Source organism: Mugil cephalus, chromosome 15 (assembly GCF_022458985.1).
Source record: "Mugil cephalus isolate CIBA_MC_2020 chromosome 15, CIBA_Mcephalus_1.1, whole genome shotgun sequence".
NCBI lineage: Eukaryota > Metazoa > Chordata > Actinopteri > Mugiliformes > Mugilidae > Mugil > Mugil cephalus.
The window spans coordinates 3,276,890-3,298,906 of NC_061784.1; the positions used below are offsets into that span (position 1 = coordinate 3,276,890).

General features: G+C 42.6%; 1 protein-coding gene across 2 annotated transcripts in view; it reads right to left on the minus strand.

Annotated features, from left to right (window-relative positions):
- The window catches only part of LOC125021414 (Down syndrome cell adhesion molecule-like protein 1 homolog), a 46,552-nt gene that overhangs the window by 20,248 nt on the left and 4,287 nt on the right, over nt 1–22,017 (minus strand). For both annotated transcript variants that reach the window (XM_047607478.1, XM_047607477.1), the window contains exons 2-3: nt 17,125–17,445; nt 14,565–14,711 (exon numbers count right to left, since the gene is read on the minus strand). In XM_047607478.1, the coding sequence (XP_047463434.1) occupies nt 14,565–14,711; nt 17,125–17,445 (468 nt within the window). The remainder of the gene's footprint in view (nt 1–14,564; nt 14,712–17,124; nt 17,446–22,017) is intronic.

A 22,017-nucleotide genomic window follows, 5' to 3' on the forward strand; every position in this document is an offset into this window, starting at 1 on the left:
CTCAAACAGAACACAAACACAAAGATCTATTAAAAGAAGTGGTGCATTAAAAAAAAAAAAAACTTTACACCTCCCTCCCACTCTCCTACTTTTTTAAGATAATCACTCGGTTCCATTGTGCTTAAAGCAAAACCGTATTGTTCTAAGAACAAACAGCTGCCTGAACAGTTGGCACTACCTGCCTAATAATGCTGCCTCTCAAAAGTTGGCACTCTTTCAAGACCTGGAGGACACACAGCGGTCACTTACACCACGCACAGTCAGAGCAGAGACAGATTTACTATCTCCCTCTACACACAGTATATAACTCTTATGCACTCTCATCTCCACACCATCTAAAACCAACCTTAGCCCAAATGAGCCTCTATATGAAAGGAAGTCAGGTAGAAGTACGACAGAAATCAGTTTAGTCCCAGGTGTGTTCAGGTGTAACTGATAAAATCATGTATTGTTCTCAGCATACAAAGACCTATTTGCCCCACTTGACACATTTGCCATTTCAGCTCTACTTAAATCAAGTGTCTCATAGATCAAGGGGACACAGGTATCATTGTTTGTGATGTCACGCTGACAGGCTTCAGTCGATAAAGTCATCACACCTATCAACAATCTGGCCATTTTATCCATTCTGTCAAATTGAACTGCCATTTTCTCCATAATTAAACATTGACTTTGGGCCCTCGGAGTCCAAATAGGATGGCTTTATTAATGTGATGTATTTTCTTCGGGGCGGGCCGCCCTAACATCCTGATTACAGAAAATACATCACATTAATAAAGCCATCCTATTTCATGAGACCTTTAAACATGTGCAATGGCAATTACCTCACAGCTCGCTGTAAGTGTGATTCAAAATGGCTGCCGCTGTACAAGTGAGGTTAGTTTATAAATTAATAAGCTTTAGTTATCACGCGTGTCTTTTAAAATCCAAACTAGACGGCAGCAGCTGAACTGGCTGTTTTTGCATGCACCTGTGTGTTTATCAGCATCAATATTTTATCTACAAGGTCTCTGTTTGTCGCGGTTTTAGCGGAGGGTTGAGCAGGCATACTGAAGGTAGCAGTTAAGGTCTGTGCATGTGTTTGCATCCAGTATACTGTGTGACCTGAGAGGAGGCACAGGCTGCAATTTCACAGCAGCCTTTGTTTGCCCCCCAGAATGAAGCCTTACAGGATAATGAGCACTTTAAGACTGCTACTCCCACAACACCGACGACTTGCCTGTCACAACACTCTGACATAGGCAGGGCGAGGAGAGAGAGAGAGAGAGAGAGAGAGAGAGAGAGAGTCAGCTGGATGTGTCAAAGCAGTACTTTCTGTCTCTGTCTCCAGCAGACGACTGAACTCATTCCATCTGCACCTCCGAAAAAAAAAAAACACTGATTACACAATCACAATATTCCTCTCCCTGTCTGTCCATCTTAACTGAGTGGTTTGCTCATAGGACCAGTCTATCTTTAGTCGACACTCTTCATGTCTTTGTGTGACCCCTCTTATCATTTGTCTCACCCCTTTCCTCTTTCTCTCTCTCTCTCTCTCTCTCGCCCTGTCTCTTGCTCTCAGTCTCTAAGCAGAGTGGCAGACGGAGTAAAATATTAATTACTAAATCCTAAATCACTGCTCTCTCAGCTTTTATTCATGCTGACTCGACTAGATAACTAGGAATAGAGCAAATGTGCATCACACACACACTCACACAGCTGCAGCAAAACATGCAGAAATCTGTGAATACAGGCAATCCAAGTAGAGATGTGGGTGTTGCGTAATTTTTTTTCCAGTTGTGTCTACTTCATTTGAAGCACTCAACATTTACACAGAAACCTTAATTTTGTCCTCAACTTGAACCCGTCTGTGTTCCCATAGCATTTAGGGACACAACTCAAATATGCATGTTGTTATTTTTAATCTGGATTAAATGCATTAAGGCCCTAACTGATAAGTGTTAAGAAACCACGAAGCAAAGAATCTCATAAAAACATACATAGCTAAACCTAGCGCAGTTTCTGTATTTAAAGAATAATCTTTTAGCGTCAGTACATTTGTTTTTACACCTTAGAACCAAGAACCATTAGACTTTTTTTTAAAAAAAGAAGAAAAAAAAACATGATCTTTTAAAAGCCGTCCCAGAAAATGTTAAAGGTTAAAGTCTTTTTTATTGAGTATAAATGAATCTTTACAGAGTCCTCTCACCCGAAAAAGAAGCTCTTTGAAAGGAGCTGCATCGCCTAGAGGATGGAGACATTGTTGGCGCTCGTGTGATTTTGGTCAGTCTCAATGAGATGCACTCATGGAAAAAAACTATTGTGTAAAAGGGTTCATGATTTTTAGATGCAGATGGGGTCCAGATGGGAATTATTTTAATCTTCATTAGTGAATGCTGGTTCAGGAAATTGATTATGACAAAATGTTACAGTATGTTTCCGAACAAGAAGACCTGAACATACAGTACATACGTCTCCTTCAAAACATATTTTCTTCCTTTTACAAAGCTTAATCTCCTGCACCCTCCCATACCTTTTCCAGATTTTTTTTTTATTTCAAACTATAATGATCTTACATCCAGATAAACTAAAATAATACCACAAAAAGAAAGATTTAAGTCTGTATTTTGAGGCCTATATTTGTAATTAGCAGAGCCATTATCCATGAGCAAGGCACTGGGTCTAGCTGACTACTCAGTGGTGTTCAACTGGGCAACTACCTTGTGTATAACTTACAGTGTAAAAACGGGGACATTACTCAAATTAATGTCCCCAGCAAACCTCTCTTGTGTAATAAAGGTTTGCTCTCACTTTATTTTTTAATCCACCATAATGCCAGCAGCCTCACGGTCGCACAGCAGACGAGACAAGCTGCTGCTATAACAAATTCCAAAGAGGGGGAAAGAAAAAGGGAAATAATGGAAGCACAAATGTGTGAGAGAGAACAGGACAAAATAAAATCATGACATTGTCTATAAATAGGATATATACTGTAGCCCGTGTGTGTCTGCGCGTCGTGTGTGCGAGCTCGTAGCAGCCTCATTTTCTCACATGCAAATGAAGGCGTCGGCGCAAAGATAACGAGGCCCATATTTCCACCTCCTCAGTGGGGCCATTATTTATTGATGTTCTGCATCTTTCCCCCCCTCCCTCCCACTCTCACGCTTTCTTCATCCTCTCCCTGTTGCTAGGGTCTTCCCACAGCCATCCTGTTACGATTTCGGTGTACTTCCAGCAATTATTAAAGCGCAATGTGTTCACAGTCATCAAGGACAAAATAGTGAAACCCTCGGTGCAGCGTGAATGCATAAATTGTGCCAGCAAAGTGACTGTAGAAGTTGGTAGATTAATAGAAAATATAGGATCAGTGTGGAGTTGCTAAATATAGCTTTTTACGTGCACAAAGGTTCGTATCCAATCACAAATATTTAACAAAAATGAAGTTCAAAGTTTCAGAGACAGCCTGTACTTCTCCAAAGCTAGGCTAAAATACTGGATCATTAACTGTTTAATGAGCCCCTTGAAAGCTAAGATGGACTTCGGTACCCTCAAATATAGCTCTTGGAAGTGGATCTGACCTACATGCTTTAGATGACCAAATTTCCACTCTATTTAGACGAGACAAGTCTATTTGAGGACACAACATTTTTCCTCTAATAGCAAGAATAGTTACAGCAAAAATATGACCATGTTTTCTCGTGTACAAACGATAATAATAATTAAAAAAAACAGTCTGAGCATGAAGTACAGAGATAGTTGTGAGTAAAATTGCTGGTGTTCCTATGGGATTTCCCTGTATGGACCATATCTAATCAGTTTGGAAAAGACTAATGAGCTATCGAACTCACATCCTGGTTTTCCTTCTGGGGATCACTACAATCTGATCCCTGGAGTCCTCGTCTTACTCAACACTACTGATGGTCAAAGGCAGTGGTTCCTTGCCTCAAAGGGCTTTTCCACTTAAATGAAGGTTAGTGCTCATTACGACAATGATAAGGTAGCACAAGCAGGAGTCAAAGGTATTTGTACAACAATATAAACGGTCAGAGAAAAGCCAGGAGCACCTCGTTTGACTGTTACAGTGGAAAGTTAGGAGACGGATTGGAAAATGGTTTAAAACAATTACTTTTATTCTTGTAAAGAAAATTAGGAAGTTCAATATGCTTCATAACTGTAGGGTTGTTCAGGGTTGATCTCATAATGAAACCATAATAATTCGTCAAATGCTTTGACATTGTAACATTGTAAAAAGATAATTTATATATTTGATGATAAGTATTTGGCTGGAGTCCTTTTACTGGTAAAGGTATGTGTGTGGTTTAACCACCAGATTTCCCCAAAACACCCACAACTTACATGAATAAGTCATCTTAATATGGCAGATTGATTAAAATCTTCTGAGCAACAGATGGATTCTGATGTAAAGATGTATTCATGGTTTGACTTAAGAAAAATTGCATTCTGTATCTCTGCCTTATACCTCGGCTCCGTACCACAAGTTGCAGAGAAGAATTTGAAAGAAGGTGAGAAGACAGAGGGGAGGAGGAGCGGATCAAAGACCTGTGACTGTCACAGAAAGAAGACGAAAGAAAAAAAAAAACGCAGCGTATTCCGGAGGTATTCTCTGCAGTGCTGGAATATGCTTGGTGCTCACAAATGCGGACATGCAAGGCGCATATACACACACTCATACATACACACACACACGCAGAGAAACACCTACCAAGCTTTAAATAGGACAAAAAAATATTTCCCTGTTGGCACAAAAAATAATAAATTATGTGTTAAAATTAGCACCGCGGAGTCCATGAATGTCAGTAATCCAGTTTTGCAGTGGAGGAATGTGCATCCTTGGCCGTACCGCCTGATTTTCATCACAAGAATGGGGGGAGAAGGGAGACAGTAAGAACGGGAGGGCAGAGAGAAAGATGGAGGGTAAACTGAGGAGGTGATAACAGTCCATGTCTGTGTTCTCCACTCCTTCCAAACCTTTATGCAAAAAAGGGGTGTTACATCTGTATTCAAAATGAGAGCCCACTCCACCCTCCCTTTGCGCTCTCCCCTCTCTCTGCTGTGTACATTAAAAGCCCAAGCAGAAGCAGGTGTCAGCCAATTAAATATATACACTTTCCTGGCTTTTATTCCGCTGCACACTTACTTAACATCTATGAATGGCGCCCTCTTAACTCCTTTCAATTCACATTCAAAGCAGGTTTTATTGGCACAACTGATGTGTAACAACCAATTGTGCAACGGTCGCCCACCACGCCGCATCTTCTCCATGAAAGAGACTTTGTTAACACGAGCAAACCGTTCAGACAGAGCATGACTCAATCTGTCGGTTAAGGCTAACGCTGCATGAGCAATATCTGAATCTCAGCGTTCGGTTCTCTCCCTTTTCCCCCGACTCTTTGTCACTTGTTCATTTTCTGGAAGCGGGTCGAGATGCAGGATGGTGAAGAAGCTGCAGCTCTGTCATGTTTTCATTAAAAAGCCACGCTTCACTGTCTAATCCTAACTGCTGTCCTCCTTCCTTACCAATTCTGACTGCTTACCTCATCTTTCAATCACGTTGGCCCTGCACTGCCCCTCGCCACTGTGTCATGTCGTACACCAACTCGCAATGAGCAAAGAGGAACGCTAGAAAGTTGAGGGCACAGAAGGGAGGAGGAGACGGAAAACGCAGAGGTTAAAGAGAGGCGGACAGAAAGAAGGACGAGACAAAGTAGGCAGAGAGAGCAGAGTCCAGTTTCCACTGCGATGGGACCACGTCTCTTCTGCTCCACTGACTGCTCTGTCCCAATTTGCCCTGTGTGACTTTAAACAGTAAACACTGGGGGAGGGGACGATGCGGAGGGGCCGACCGAGAGCCTGAACGGACCGCCGGGGACAAACATAAAACCGATCATATGCAAAAGACAGCGTTTTGTGCAGATACAACTCAACGCACCACTGCAGAGGCGCCGTGTTCCTGCCCATAAAGCCATCCTAACCAGACAGCCCGACGACGCTGCATAAAGCTAAATGGACCATCTCAGATAGAGGCAGCGCTGAGGAGATTAAGCATCAGTAGGAGCATCAGAGGAAACGAGGGATGGAAGGGAAAGAGGGTGGGCGGATAGGAGAGAAATGGGGAGAGATGTAGAAATTGGACTCCATTATTCATGACGTGTGTTTCATGTGGTTGGTGACATCTGGGACAGCAGTGATAATGAGAGTCCCGGGAGAGAGCAACCACATACACACACACACACATATATACACACATCCCACTGCATGTCACCATGCAGAAACGTGCCACCGTGGTCCAAGCACCTACCCTTTACTGGATGTACCATTAACTCCTATTGAACTGTTAATTGTCTGTGCACGAAAGCTCATAAAACGGAAGTAAGTCAGTACATTTTTACCAAAAAGTGCCACCTGGTGAAAGTAAACATCCGGCAACAGAAAGCTCTCAACCATCCACCTTGTTTTGATTTGCTTGCAGATAAGAGACGGGGTTGGATATATGGTGTGTGTGTCTGCCGTCGTTTTTTGTGTATGCGCGCGTGTGTATGTATGTGTGTGTGTGTGTGTGTGTGAAGCAGTGCACTCCAGCTTAGCCCATGGCCTGGGGCAGTGAGCTGCATTAGCAGGACTGAGTGAGCGGCCTGGTCCCTCCCTATTAGAGTGCTGGTGGCAGAGGAGTGTCACTGCCCAGCATGGAGGAGGAGAGAGAGAGAGAGAGAGCATAACTGCTGTTACACACACATACACACATACACACACTTTGTTTACCGGAACGGACAACTGAGACCCCTAACAGCATGTCAAATTACTACAAATGCACTCAAAATCAAAGTATGAAGTATCACAATCCTCTCATTACTGACATTCTGCACCTGAGATCCATGAGGTAGTAATCACTGCTTTGAACAATCCCTGATATAGCTGCTGCCTTGGCACAATAACTTTCAGTTGGTAAAGGTTAGTGGGAGAACACAAGAGTTTGAATAACTATGTATATGTTGTACTTGAGTTCACTGATTGGTTATTTACTTGTCTGTAAACGTGTCTGTCTCTGTCTGAAGCTGGTGGACAGCAGAAGACCTGCTCAGTGTTTCTAATTGAGACAGCTCCACCTGTGACGCACAGTTCCAACTACACTTCTGACGGCATTTGACAAAGGAAAGGTGGCCATATAGAGATCAGAGTTAGGGCCTTCTGTTCTGTCTCTATTGATTTTCCCACAGTCCAAAGGTTAGGCAAACTGGACACAAATTGTTTTTAGGTGTCAATGATTGTCTGTATCACCCTGTGTCTAACTGACGACCAGCCGAGTGTTTACTGGAATAAGCTCTGGACTCAATACAAATGGGTGTAGATGATGTTGGGATATTGCCTACTATGTACACTTCATAGTTCACATTTCAAGATAGACTAAAACAGTGATTATAAAACTCATCAGTGGTGCATTTATATACCCAAATTGCATAAGTGTACAGTAGGACCATCTTCATGCAGCAGAGACTTCACACATAAATGATGTCTTGCATTATACCGTCACATTGTTTGTGCAATCCTGAAATTTTGGACTAAAACAGCCCCAGCTCAGACTCGTCCTAGAAACAGAATTTGCTACTATTTGCTTCATCTTTGTATATATGCTCAATTGTTGACTGGGGCCTTAAGAGAGTTTGACTGTAAAGGGAAACAGAGGGATCAAACAACTCATGTGCTGCAAAAACGCTCAATTATTGCCTTGTTTACACACAACATTTCCTATGTACACACTAATCTACAAACAGCAGCTGAGACACGCCACTCCACCATTTTCCTCAGACCTCCATGAACCTCACAGCAGCATTTCATATTTGCTCACTCCTCCGTTCACCTTCCCTCCCACTGCAGTCAATCAGGGCCAGCGATGTTGGTCCGGCCTTCATGTATGTTTGGACAGCTAATAGCGAGGCCGATCAATAGGTCTGATTGAGAGGTCATGTAGGAACATGGCACTTGGCTGACCACTAGGGATTCCCATTTGATCTTTGATCATGTGTCTTCGTGGTCTCTGAATGAGCAGCTGGATTCCCAGAAACATCATAAAAATCAGGGAAATTTTACTCTCTACAGCAGAATAATATCAGAAAAATATCAGATATTTGCATGTAGTGCACTGTTTGTTATCTCAAAATCAACTGCTTATTTTACATTTTATCTAGATTTTATTAAATTTAACAATCCTATTATACTTGATAGGAACTGGACGTACAATATGGTGGAATTGCATTTTGATCCAACGAGTTAAGGAATTTCAGAAATCCAGGAGTGAAAAGAAATTGCTTTGAAGCAGATCTGAACCCAACTTCTTGTCTCTTCCGTGAGTGGTTGCGTAAATAAGCATTTCCTTAAATACAATTTCTTAGAAGAGCCCGCTGTAATCTCCTCGCACTAATCCCTCTTTTGCTAGCCTAAACAAAAGAGTGGAAGAAAGCAGGAGAAAAAAGGGTAAAACCTCTTTACTTAAATCCTATTTCTTAACCCAGTCGGGGCCACATAAACCCACCATCCCTTTTGCTCTAAGCCTTCCCGCTTTCACTTTCCTTGAGGACTCTGGATGTAGTTGCAAGTGCAGATTAACAGCTATCTTTCACAGAACAAATTACTTTGTGACTTTCAATTCATCAAAATGTAAAATATATTATACTGAACAACTTTTGAACACGTGTGCTTTCCTTTTTGTTTCATGTTAATTATTATTATGTGGCCCTTTAAATTTAATGCAGGGTCTGTTCATAAGTATTGAGTGGAATTTCAATGTAGTAGGTCAGATTCATAACGTTGGTACTTCTACATTATTACCACTGTGAATACCTGCATTACATTCATTTGTCACCATTATTATAATTGTTTATATATATATATACATAAATTTTGCAGTACATATTAATAAAGTCTGCTTGCAAAGTTCTTTGTAAAGTTTACATATTGCTTTCCAAGTCAACATTTTTTAACATATTTTGGGGGAGTCAAATATTCACATAAACAAAATACATAATGCCAGAAATTGCAAGTAAAACTGCTGCCTTAATATCCTCAAATTATGAATGGTGATTCAAATAATAACTAATCCCTCTCCTCTCTTCTCAGTAGCTCACACAGCTTGGCTTGAAGGGTGGCCTTCAAGAGACAGTGGCCAGATTTCTGTCAGAGTGATGTGCTCGCAGGGGCTTTCCCATCTCTCCCTCTTACACTGAGTGACACTGATACACTGATGCACTGTAAACATGCCCGTGCCGCACGTATGTGTATGAGCCCTGTGCGCGTGTGACGGAGACACAAAGAGAAAAAAGGCAGGGGAGAGCGACAGCGGCAGCAATAGAGTGTGCATTTCTGTGTTAAGTGCACGTGAGCGGGCGCGTGTAGTAGTGTGTAAATAGTCAATAATAGCCGACACTTGTCAGCCCTGTACACACAAAGCCTGTGGTTGGGCCATTGTTGAACTCCGCCTCTCCACGCCACCCCCAGCCCTACATGCCCCCCACAACTGGGCCTCTCAAGCAGAGATAATTACGCCTATTGTGCTCCTTGTGCGCACAGACAACGCGCACGTACGCACACACACGTTTGTTTGTGCTAATTAACACACCCACCCACGTGCCTACTCAACCTAACTGAGTAAAAGATGGCTGCCAGCACCCCATCTGTTCCTGCCCTGCTCCCAGTCGCTCTCAACACGCCGGGGCAAATGTGAGAGGGGCAAAAATATCCAGAGAAAGTGAAAGAGCAACTGAGAGGAGTGAACAAACTGCAGAGCAAGGCGGCGCTGACTTATTTAGCTCAACCGGAGGGTGGACTTGTGAGAAAATAAAAATATACTTTCACCTCCCCGTGTTTTTTTTATCAGGCCCCAGGCAGGCCATTTTACAGAGGCTGCTCATTGTTAAGTTTTGGTGTCAGTGCCATATGCTTGCATATGTATGTACATAATAGCAGCACCTTCATCTGCATGATCAAGTCCCCTACTAACCCCCACCGCATGGCCTGCTGTGCGCCACATGGGACAGAGGCATGGCTAGATGAGAGAGAGGGGAGACAGGGACGATGTGAGGGCCCAAGGGTTGGGGGGAAAGAGGGCGACAGTCAATGGGGCTACGTTTTAAGAGCCCTGGGGATGCCACGTGCTCCCCGCTCTCCTCTGCCACACGTCGTCCTCATGCACCCAGGCAGCACGAACACAACAACAGGACGGCGATCACACAGCAGAGCAGACCTCCGCCTTAATGTACCCCGAGTTAATGTTTAATGAGCACTCCATATTCAGGTGAAATCTGAAAATGGCTTTATTGTGTTACATCTGAGGGCTGTGAGAACGTATGTGCGAGGGGAGGCTTGTAGGCTGTACTTACTAGAAGTGTGTGTGCGTCTGTGTGTGTGTCAGACCGGTGTTTACAAGAGTCTGCGGCGTCCCAGACAAGTGTATCTATTAATGTATTCCTGCTCTGAGTGCACAAGAACAGATTTACAAACAGACATGGTGTCCTAACACACTGCTGCTCTCCATGAGGTCCCTCCGCCTTCATCACCTCTCTCCTGCACCTGTGTGCAATGTTATGACAAAAGCTTTTTAATTAGTAGAAAGAAAAGTGAGTATGAATGTGTGGGCCGCTACTTATATAATATACAAAATATACTGCGACTTCGTGTGAAGTGATGTTTTCATATAGCGCATCGATTCTCCAACCTCCAAACAACAGTTGAGAAACATCTTGTACATGTATTATGGTTCCCATACAGTGCAACACTGCAATGTTTAGTCGATTAGTTGAGTGATAATGAATTCATTGCTTTTGTTTGCAGCAGAATTGACACCCCAAATTTCTGCTTCCAGCGTCTGGAATGTGTTTTTTCACTATTTTATACTTCATACAAGACAATTATTTTTTAAGGGGAGAGTGGAAGTGCTGTTAAATTCATCACCATCAAACTATGCAAATGAATCATCTTACTTACTGCAGCTTCCTTATCCCACTCAACACTTATTTTCTGCTTTTTTGCGTGGATGTGTGTGCTCTTGGATGTGCTACGCCGCTTCTGTTAAACCTTCTGACATCCAGCAGAGACCCGAGGGGCAAAGAATTGATCTGTAATGTAGCCTGTAAGTGACCTCGCCACCTGGTGACTCCCATTAGAATCCAGGTCTGCATTAAGCCCTGATAATGCAGCATTTACACAATTCCAGGTTAAACACAGGTTAAATTACCCCGACCATCAACAAAACGCCGTATACACGTGCAAAACATATTTGTAGCCTTTTTCTAATCTCTCTTCTATCTTCTTCTATTCCTGCTTTCCAGCACTGGTTTTATGGCCATGAGTATCAAATCATTGTGTACATACATAAACAAGACCAAACTGTGTGGCAGGTGGATTAGATGGAGCATGGTTGGGCATGGTTCTGTGGACCACCATGTGGCTGCAGCCATCTGCTGGTCCAGTCTCTATTCATCGGAGCCACTCATTAGCTTTCTGCTGCTTAGACTGACGGCCTCGATCTGCAAGCTGAACCCTTCTCTGTGTCCCACTGTTGTTTTTATTCCCGTCCACAAACCCTCTATCTCTCTGTCTCCTCTCCAGCTCTCTTCCTTCAGATCATTGCTCAGAGTGGAGTGGGCGTCCATTGTCTCATGAGGGTCACACACACGTGCACGCACGCACGCACACACACACACACACACACACACAAAGCTTAACTACCGGGTTGGCATGGGACAGGGAAGTGAGAGGGAAATAGGTCAGTCTGGATGTACCCCTCCCCTGTTTAAACCCCGTCACTGTCCTGGCTGGATAGGAAATTGGGACAGGAAAGGGGGCACATACACACATAAACACAAACACACAACGCTCCAGATGGGTGTAACGAGTGTTTGACAAAATGGAACCTGTCGGGGTTAAAAGGGCACGTCTGCGGTGTGTTATGTCATCAACTCAACCTTCAAATGAGTATGTGAGTGTGCTACTGATCAGAGTCTACACACAATCCCTCCTCTGTTTGCAGCAGGACCCTTTCTTTTTCTTTGTGGGTGCAGAGTCAGGGTGCAGAGAAAGGAACTGTGGTGGGATCAGTATTGAGTCAGTGGTGGCGCAAATGTCACTTCAGTGAATCACCGCTTTTGACCGAAGTTAACAAAATAACAACAACAGTAAACTCTGATTTATGCATAGACTACTGGAGAGATGAGCTCGACTTCAGACAAAGGTATCTTGAATGGATGTTGTGTGTGTGTGTGTGTGTGTGTGTGTGTGTGTTTCAGCCATGTGACTAGCCAATCAAAGCCAACTCTGAGATGAAGAGTTCAAAGATGGTTTAGTACTTTTTTGCTGTTTGCTGTGGATTTCAGCAGCCGATGCGCCTGTTCATCAATAAAATAACATATAGCATCCTGAGTCAAGTATTTGGAACCAAGACACAGATCAACATGAAATATAATTATATATAATTGTTAGTCAATTATTCATATATTACACAGCTTTTTTTTTTTTTACAGCTGATATGATATGATATGATATGATATGATATGATATGATATGATATGACTGCCTCTCGAATTATAAAAAGCAAGTAACAACATTTATGGAATGCACTGGTTTGATTAAAGGGAGCATGTATCTAACCAGGTTGACGTGTGTGCACGTCTATGCTGGATTTACTCATTCAAAATCATCTGCAACATGTCCCGCTGTGTTTCTTAAGCCAAGCCGAAGAGGTAAGACAGGCAATCAGCCACTCACTTGCATGCTGAGCGCTTTCAGTCACAAAATCAATTTTAATTTTCACATCTTCATTAGATTTATCCAGACAGTCCCTTACTGGCCAAGTTGGGGAAGAGCGAGGAAGAAAGGGAGCAGAATATCACTGATGTCTGATGTCTCACTCTGGACTGTTTATATAACCACACGCATCTACTGTACATGGATATTCACTGTATGTGTTCATGCATCTCTCTTGTTCATCCAAGTGAGAGTGCAATCACAATATTCGGTTTGTGATCTGTCTCTGCAGACTGCGTTCATTGGCTGTAGGGGCGACGAGGTCATGGTGTTGATTATTGGGTCAAGGTTGTGCACGACTGAGAGTGTTTGTGGGTTGCAGGCAAACGAATGCTTAGTTCAGTGAGCAGCTCATCATGTTCAGCATCTGATCCTCACACTCACTGCTCATCAACTGACCTATATACCCCTAATTACACACAACAGCCTCACGACAGTATACACAGGAACACCCCATACATTGGATGTGCACACTACCAAACCAGATCAGCTATTTATGTTTGACAATCATCATATTGTCACTCACTGTCACCCAGCTACGACACTGAGGACTCTTAACATAAAGTCTGACTGAGGTTAGAGAAGAAAGGGCAAAGCAAATCAGTAAATCAATCAAGATGAGCTGATTACAACACAATTGGAAAACAACAAATAAGAAACATATTTTTTGCAGAAAGATGTGTATCTGCACTATGAGATGTTTTCAAGACTTTTCCTAAATAGAAATCACTATGTGATTTAGTGGGAAAAAATTAGAGAACCAGAAGAATTGTTTTGCTTGTTAACATAGAAATCACAGTTTTACAATAATACACACTAAGTGTTCACGTCAATGCGATGCATTAAATCTCAAAACACATTATACTGTCTGAAAATGACAAATTATTTGAACCTTGGTGCGTGTATTTGTGTGGCACAGTGTCTGTATTTTGCATACATATAATATAAAACGCCATCTGCCAGGACCTGAGGCCGTTCTTGCCCTACTACCCTCCTTGCTTCTCTTCCTTTGGTTTGTTTTCCTCCCCTGTCTCTCATTCCCCTCCCTCGCATTGTTATGATGTTTTAAATGCAGTAAACAATCAGGGAAACATCTCCAACTTAAAAATCGAACACAAAAGTATTTACGAACAGATAGACGACAGAGACTGAACTCGACATTTCTCTGTCTCTGTCTCTGTCTCTTGCATACACACTCAAACACACAAATGAGGTTAATGAAGACGAATGTGGGGGCACAGTCCTATTGACATCCTGTGTCTCTAATTGTGGCCCTGTTCTTCAAGGACATGGTGGCAAGACAGGCAGGGAGTGGACAGAAATAGATCCGATGAGGAGAAATTGTGAAACAGTCATGCGACTTAGAAAGGTTTGGTTTTCTTTAGTGTCGAGCACAATTTAAGGCCGTGGCTGTCATCACCTGGAAAACTGTGATGACAAAAGCAATGATAGCAGTTAGAGAATGAAGGAAATATCTAGGTGGAAGATGAAGGAGAGTGAGTGACGGGATATGTATTAGGGGATGAAGGAGGAGGAGGAGGAGGAGGAGGAGGAGTGGGACTGGACCAGTGATCCAGAACATTGAGCAGACAGAAGACACGAGTTAAGAGTTCAGTCAAACATAGAGCGCAGCGATGCTTCAGCCATCCTCACGCACAAACAGAGACCCACATACGCGCAGAAGATGAAGACATACTTAAATCTTAAACAGTATTGAATCAATCAAACTGCCAACCCCAGGACTCTCCAATTTCCTTTGTGTACAGTCCTACCTGGGACAATGGAAACAGTGTCTCTCTCCCAGGACACAACGCTGACATACTCCTGCACGGCAGCGGGGATGAGGCACTTGAACACAGCTACGTTGCCCCGCATTGAGCGCTGGTCCGCCACCCGCACGGTGTAGGGCTCCCTGAAAACTACACATAGACACAAACAATATTACAAATAATATGGTCGAAAGTCAGTCACTACTCATTTTTTTTATGTTAAAAGTGATAAAATTAAAAAAAAAATGATTATTTCATTATTTCAGAAATATTCCTTCCAGGGGATGTGTTGACAGAGAACATCAACAGCACATCATCATAGTAGTATTAGTCCAACCTGTTTTATATCATCAAAAACAACACGTTAACGATGAAAAACACCCTTTCATCAGTCATCACTGCACTCCACATTTATTCATTCAAAATTGCCGGACCACTCTTGTGCATAGTTTGAACTCTCCCAATCCTGCCCCTGCTTTCACCACAAATGACACGCGCCATTATTAAGCAGGATAATCATGGAAATCATTTCCTAGCTTCGGCGTGACATCACCATCATCATCATCATGAAACAGTGATCCACTGTTTGTGCACGGGGCTTCGCAAGGATGCAAGGAATGAGCTGCACACGTGACGGGCTGTGGGTGTTTTGGTTTATGCAGGTTCATGCAATATTTTACACTCCGCTGAATGAGCAGGCGCTCATTAGAAACATCACATGAAAGCTGGGACGTATCTGAAGGTTGCTAAGAAACTGGTTTGGAATCCCTTCCCCGGTAACAGAAATGATGACAGCATGCATACATTCCTGCTGCAAAGAGGGAAACACATGCAAGCGCACGCAAATTTGCATCTTCTTTAAATAGATAAACCAGTTGAGTTTGTTTGAAATGCTATAATGAAACGCCTCTGATGTGAATCTGCACTAACGGTGATTCAAATGTGACCCCTGTCAATTATTGTTCAATGGCAGGACTAGCAAAAAAAAAACATGGCCACCAGGCACAAAACAAAACACTCACATCCTGCTGTTGACTGTAACCTGTGCACCTAAGTTAGCGGGGCTGACAGAGGCCTCTGACTGCAGGATGTTAGGTTCATGCTAATCCCTTGACTCCAGAGGCCGGGCTTTTGGGTCATGTGGGAATGAAGGCAGCAACCGGCTGGCATGCAGCTCAGGGTCCTGGCTGAAATCCTTAACTTGGCACTAGTATTAGTATTAGAATGAATATGAGTATTAGTCCAGGTCGGTGTTGGGAGGCAGAATATGAAAACAGATGTTGATGGCAGGAGGGAAGGGGGAGGGACTGGCTGGCCTGAATGAATGACGGGAAAGGGGGAGGGCGAAACAATAGATGCAGTGTAACTATAATCCAGCTGTAGTTTGATCTTACTGTGGATTGATCTATCTGTTCATTGGGTAAATTTCCCTTTCTTCTTCACGTGTCTCTTCTTGTTGTAGAGCTGAGGAGCCCGAAACCCCTGATGTGCTATTTTACTTTAGATGAGGTCTCGCTTATTAAAGCAGCCTCACTTGGTCTAATCAATGGAAAGCACCAATTAGGTTTGTTAATGAGAGATAATTAAAGAAGTGTGCTGTGGCTATATTTAGTCTGGCACAAGAGGACAGTATGAAGAACGAGAGAGTAGGGAGGAGAAGGAGGACAGAAAAGAGGATATGATGCCAATGATGGAAGCTTCTGGTAAAGACTTCCAAAAACAGAATTCTTACATATCCTGCTGTTACATATTGATTGACACTTTATTCTACTAGAGTAGTGAAAACAACTAAAGTAATCAGTATACACTGCGCCTCAAAGAGATCTGGCAGAAATAGTGTATACATTTAGTGTGTAACTCACTTTAAAAATAAAGATTTCAGGATGTGTGCGTAAAAACATGTCCTCCTTATGATCTCCTTATTATTCAGCAGTGAATTCCCTTTCACACTTTGCACGTTTGAGAGAAAAATAAAGCAGCAGTCAAGTTGGCTCATGGTCTTTGTTGCATTGACCTTTCATAAAGTGGAAAGGACAGTCGACAAGGATGCATGAGCCAGTAAGGTTATTTTTATTTTTAACCTATTCCTCCAATTTTCATCCTGATCTGGTCTAAAAACCACAGTGGAGTTGCTATTTAAATCTAAGTACTGTAAGGGGAGGGGTCTGACTGCATTATAGCAGATGGTGAAATGAAGCTGAGGGGGTTTTGTCGGTGTAAAGTGCAGCGGCTCATCACCAGCTCAGTCAAATAGGTGTGCGCAAAGGCCGAGGCCTGACGTAGTATGGGATGCAGATGTTCTCTCTGTAGACTGTGTTCTAGGTCAGTCTGTGTTCAGGTCGAGAGGGGCTATTTTAGGGCAGGTGATTCTGTGTGTGGGTTGGGCTTTTTGCAGCTGCCAATCACATCTGCTCCATTTTGTGCTTTAACAACCGTCTCTTTTTACCCCGTTCCTCATCATGTTGTGTTTTGCTTTGACCTTTTGGCAGCAGAAAAAAAAAAAAGAAAAAAAAACTTCTTTGCTCTCGAGCTCACTCCATCTGCAAATGTACATCCAACTCACCAGCTTTGATGCGGATGTTCGGGCTGCGGATCTTGCCGGCCTGGTTTTCGGCAGTGCAGAAGTAGTCATTGTCGTGGATGTAGCTGTTGTAGGCGGAGGGCGAGAAGGGGTACAGTTGGAGGGTGCCATTGGCGTGCACATGGCGGATGTGGGGCACGTCGTAGATGTCATCGCCGGTGGCCAGGTACCAGCGTAGTATGGCACTGGGGGTGCCCCATGCTGGACAGGGCAGGGACACCCCCACCGAGCTGGAGTAGGTTACCCTCTGCAGGGAGGCATTCACAAAGTACAGCCTGGTAGAGCCCACATCCTCACTGTGTACTGCAGGGACAAACACAAGGCATCATCACTTAACAGGCCAAGGTGGAAGTGAAAGGCCAACAAACAGGAACTTTCATATATTTTGTGTCTAAGTACGTATGAAGCGTCAAGATAAGATAATAATTTTTCTTCACTAGTTTAAAGCAATATTTATCACAGTTTGGATATGAGTTGAACTCAGCGGGAATGTCCTTCAAATGTGTGGCAAAATAATCATAACAAATGTATGTCAAATGTCCAGCTGCAAACATCAGTCATGTGATGCAGAAAGCCCAGGGATTTGGGCTAAAGCCTGCGATGGTTTAGGTGGATCGGAGGGGGGAGGAGCCTGCTACCTCCGTACAGCGTGTGTGCACACACACAAACAAAGACGAACAGAGTGGGACAGGGAGAGAGGGAGGGGACATGCTGATAGGTTATGTGATTGGAATTTCTATGCCAGACGCAGAGATTTAAGTCTATTTAATCTCCTTACATATTTAACACACACATGCACGAACACGCTCGCGAATGTACACACACATAGGAATGTTGTTCATTGGCACTCAGATTAAACACACACACCTCCAGCATAGAAAGGAGAGTGAGAAGAGGAAAGTAGGGGGGCTGTGTCAAATTCAGGGTCATTATAAGAAAGATTAGAGGAGAAATTAGTGTTGAGGGACAGATGTAGATGTGGGACCACTGCAGATTCATAATTATGTCATCTGACACACACCATCCACTACATGTTCACTTTCTTATTGACGAAAGTCTTTAAAGCATCTCTAAAGGGTTCTGGAAGTTGGAAGATGATTTTATCAGTCAAAATCACATTGATTAGCTCTCATTGTACTGTGGGAGTTAATCAGTTATAACTATGTGCTACTTTCTTTTTACTTTCTTCACAAAATTTCTTTTCTTTTTTTGTCTCTCAATACTATTTTCAGTACCGTTTGTAACTGTACAGTGTTTAGTTCAAATTGATATGAAAAGATCACATTTTTAGTAGTAAAAACATAATAATAAATAAAGTAAATTTATATTTATCCAGTCCTGTTAAATGGAGACCCTTATATGTTTTAATGTAGTATTTCAGATGTAATACACTCATTAATTTCAAATGCTGGTTAGTTATTTTCTAAACTATCTGTGGCACAGTTACATAACAGCTCAGATGACTTCTCTTATCCGAGAAACATCTTGAGCAATATTACAAACATTATATGTATAGATAATTTCCCCATTGTGGGGGGAAAAAAATTCTCTCAACAAACAAAAGATATAACTGACAGTTAATCTCTTAATTCCATATATAATCAATTGATTACCTAATTTATAGTTTGACTATGTAATTGGCTGAATGGTTTCTTTGACAGCAACACACAAAAAAGCAAAAGACTGTTGATTTCTCCGTGGACCAATCAGTTGTCACTGTCGAGTTAAAACACAGTGTACGCGATCTTGTGAAAGGTTTGATAGCAAACAACATATACCTCCATAATGGCAATTGTGTGTAGATCATTCGTAGTCTTAGAGTGAGTATTTTTGAATATGTACACTTTGTAAACATGCTATAAGTCTAAGGGAACAAGGATGGAAAGATGTCACTGGATATGTGACGTATTTCTTCTGTTGGCCCCTCAAAGCATTTTCGTTTTTGTTCAGACTGTATCATAACAAGCGTGGCTTCTAGCTATGGGTGATGCTGACAGACAAACATTAACAAGTAAAGCCTGGCAGAATAAATCATCGCCCGCCACAGTGTCATCATTGTGCTGGCACTAAGCTCAACACACGAGATCGAAGAAAGCCGCAGTTATCTTATCAATCTAGAGGGCTAAGTCAATAATTCTAGCTTCCTTTTTAAAGAAGTGCTACAGTCCCTGGTTTAGAGATTGATAAAGCTGGGCAGCATGTTACAGATGGTATATGAAAATGTGTCTGGCTGTCCGATGGTGGGCTGCAAAACCAGGTCAGACTCCCTCCCCTCTGCAGATTACTGATAATGGCCCCTGAGCATAAAGCCCATATTAAAGATTGCAATATCTATAATCTCCCAATGGGGGGACAGCACTAAAGTAGAGAAGTGAGGGGGTCACCCTGAGAGCTCGGGGGGGCTGGGCAACAGAAGAACCTCTCATACAGTAGATTATATGGCCTGGGGGCCTGGGCACTGGGTGGGGTGGGGTGGGGTGGGGGGGCTGCTGGGGACTGGGACTGGGTCTGATGGAGTGGGAAGTGGAATAGAAAGGGGATCAGAACAAACTCCCACCACTCAGAGGCTGTCAAAACCAGGCAAAGCACACATGCTCTCAGCTGACACACACACCCACACACACACACACACACACATGCATGGGCATAAATACATTCACATGCACGCTACAAAGCAGCTCTCAGCGCCAAGTCACATTCGGGGAGACAAAGTGTGTTGCCATGGTGGCGCTTGCACTTAAAAGCTGTGACTGAATAAAAAAAACAAAAAAAACAACAACGATGCAATAATTTAACCTATCAACAGTGACGCAGTAAACACTATGAACTTCACAACTTCAAGCGACCAAATCCCAAATTCTGTCTTAAATGTTACCAAGATCAAAACAGTGGCTGATTTGAGCAAGTATGGCTAAAAGGGGTAGATTCTAAAAGTGAAGTGCAGACACAGATATTCATAGTATGCATTACAGTCTGGTGTGAATTGTGTGTAAATGACTGACCCGACAAAAACTGCCATTAGGCGTGTCAGGCACAAATTCACTTCACGCCAGGTGCACTCTAAAGCCCAACTGGCACAGCACTGGTTTGTGTCAGACTGGCAGAGTTTCCACTCCATTTAAAACTAGTGGATAAAACATTACCACCTGCAACTACCAGGATATAGTAGATGGCTTGTGTGGCAGGGAAACACAATGCCAACAAAGTACTGACAGCAAGTTGGATAATATGTTAAACATACCCGTATTTTTTTCATGGTTGAAATGGCTGTTCCCAGATAAAATATTTTGGTCAAAGATGAAAATCAAGTTTGGCTACACCATGATTCCCCGAAGTCCAACACAATTACAGTGTTAGAAATCTATGAGATACCAATGCACCTTCACCAGCAAACATTAATGCATCTAGTGCCACTGTCTGATCCTCAGTTGACTCAATGGCGTTTTACACACACAACTTTGGACAGACAGAGCCATTGTGCCATTGTGACAAGTGCATCAGAATAAGAAACTATTCCCCAGGGGCATTTCTCACAGCTCAACTTATATTTAACCAACATATCCTTTTCTCTGCCTTTCTCTCTTGGCCTGTCACAGTGGGTGAAGCACAGGTGCATTCATTAATTAAAGCTAAATTCCATTAAACATCCCAGTAAGTCACAATAGAGAACCAGAATGCACAAAGGCAGAACCTCTCCTAGATGGAGTGCAGCCGTCAGTAACACACCTAGACTCAGTGAAAATGACTGCAGTGAAAGTGGCCTTTTAGGAGGCATTAAGTTAGTAAGGTAAGTTAACTATAATTTTAAAGATATTAAGTGGTTGCTGTCTTACCTTATCTTATAATATACAAACAACAAAAAAACAAAACAAAAAAACAAAAAAAAAAAAAACGGTTGTTTAGTTACCATGTTGTTTAGCCAGCATTCCCCAGACTAGCCAACAACCAGCCTCCAGAGTGAGCATGGTTTATATTGCATTGTTCTCAGCTTAATGTAGTTAAGCAAATAAAAATGATGCTGAAGCTGTACATAAAAGGTGATCCCTTCCTTGTTATCCATGTCCATGTAATTCCTACATTAATAGAGCTGTGAATGAATTATTATTTACCTATTTATTTATTAATTAATTATCTTTTTTTTTTTATAAACTCGTTACAACTTTGTGAATCCAAGGTGAGATTTTCACATGTCAAATTGTGTCCAGCTGACGTCCCAAAATCAAAAGATATTAACAAGGTAAAGTGGCAACGCATCTCATTTGAGAAACTGGGCAGAGACAAACTGATTTATTCTTAAAATAAATTAATAACAGAAATTAATAATCAACAAAAATAGTTTAGTGTTTGGTTACAACTGAAATCATTGCCTAATATATAATCATTTAATGACTGAAGATACATTTAAAAAACGACGGCTTTAATAATTTGGCGTGTCCTGCACGTGTGGTGCCCCTGTTCATTTTGATTACACTCGCTTTCACAGCAAAGTCCGCGAGGATCTAAACCCAGCAGCATGTGGACACCATGTACTCTCACAACAGTATTGACCAAAGCTGTGGGGCTTCAGTTTTGTTGCTGCTGCAGTTTACCTGCACCCAGGAGGCTTCATCAACCTCGTTCACAGACAGCACCAGGGAGACAACCAGCCCTCACTGGAAGGTGTTGGAGCATTGATGGCACCGCTGGAGCAAAAGCTTAGGCTGTCAGAGTCGCAGCCACTATTTTATACATCCTGCCAGTGAGCCATGCATGAATATGTATGTCAGAGAGGCAGAAGTCATAACCTATGCAAGGTTTCATCATGCATAATGCAGCTGATCTACGCCTCTCCAGGATGTGAGTGTGCACACACACACACACGCGCGCGTGCGCTTG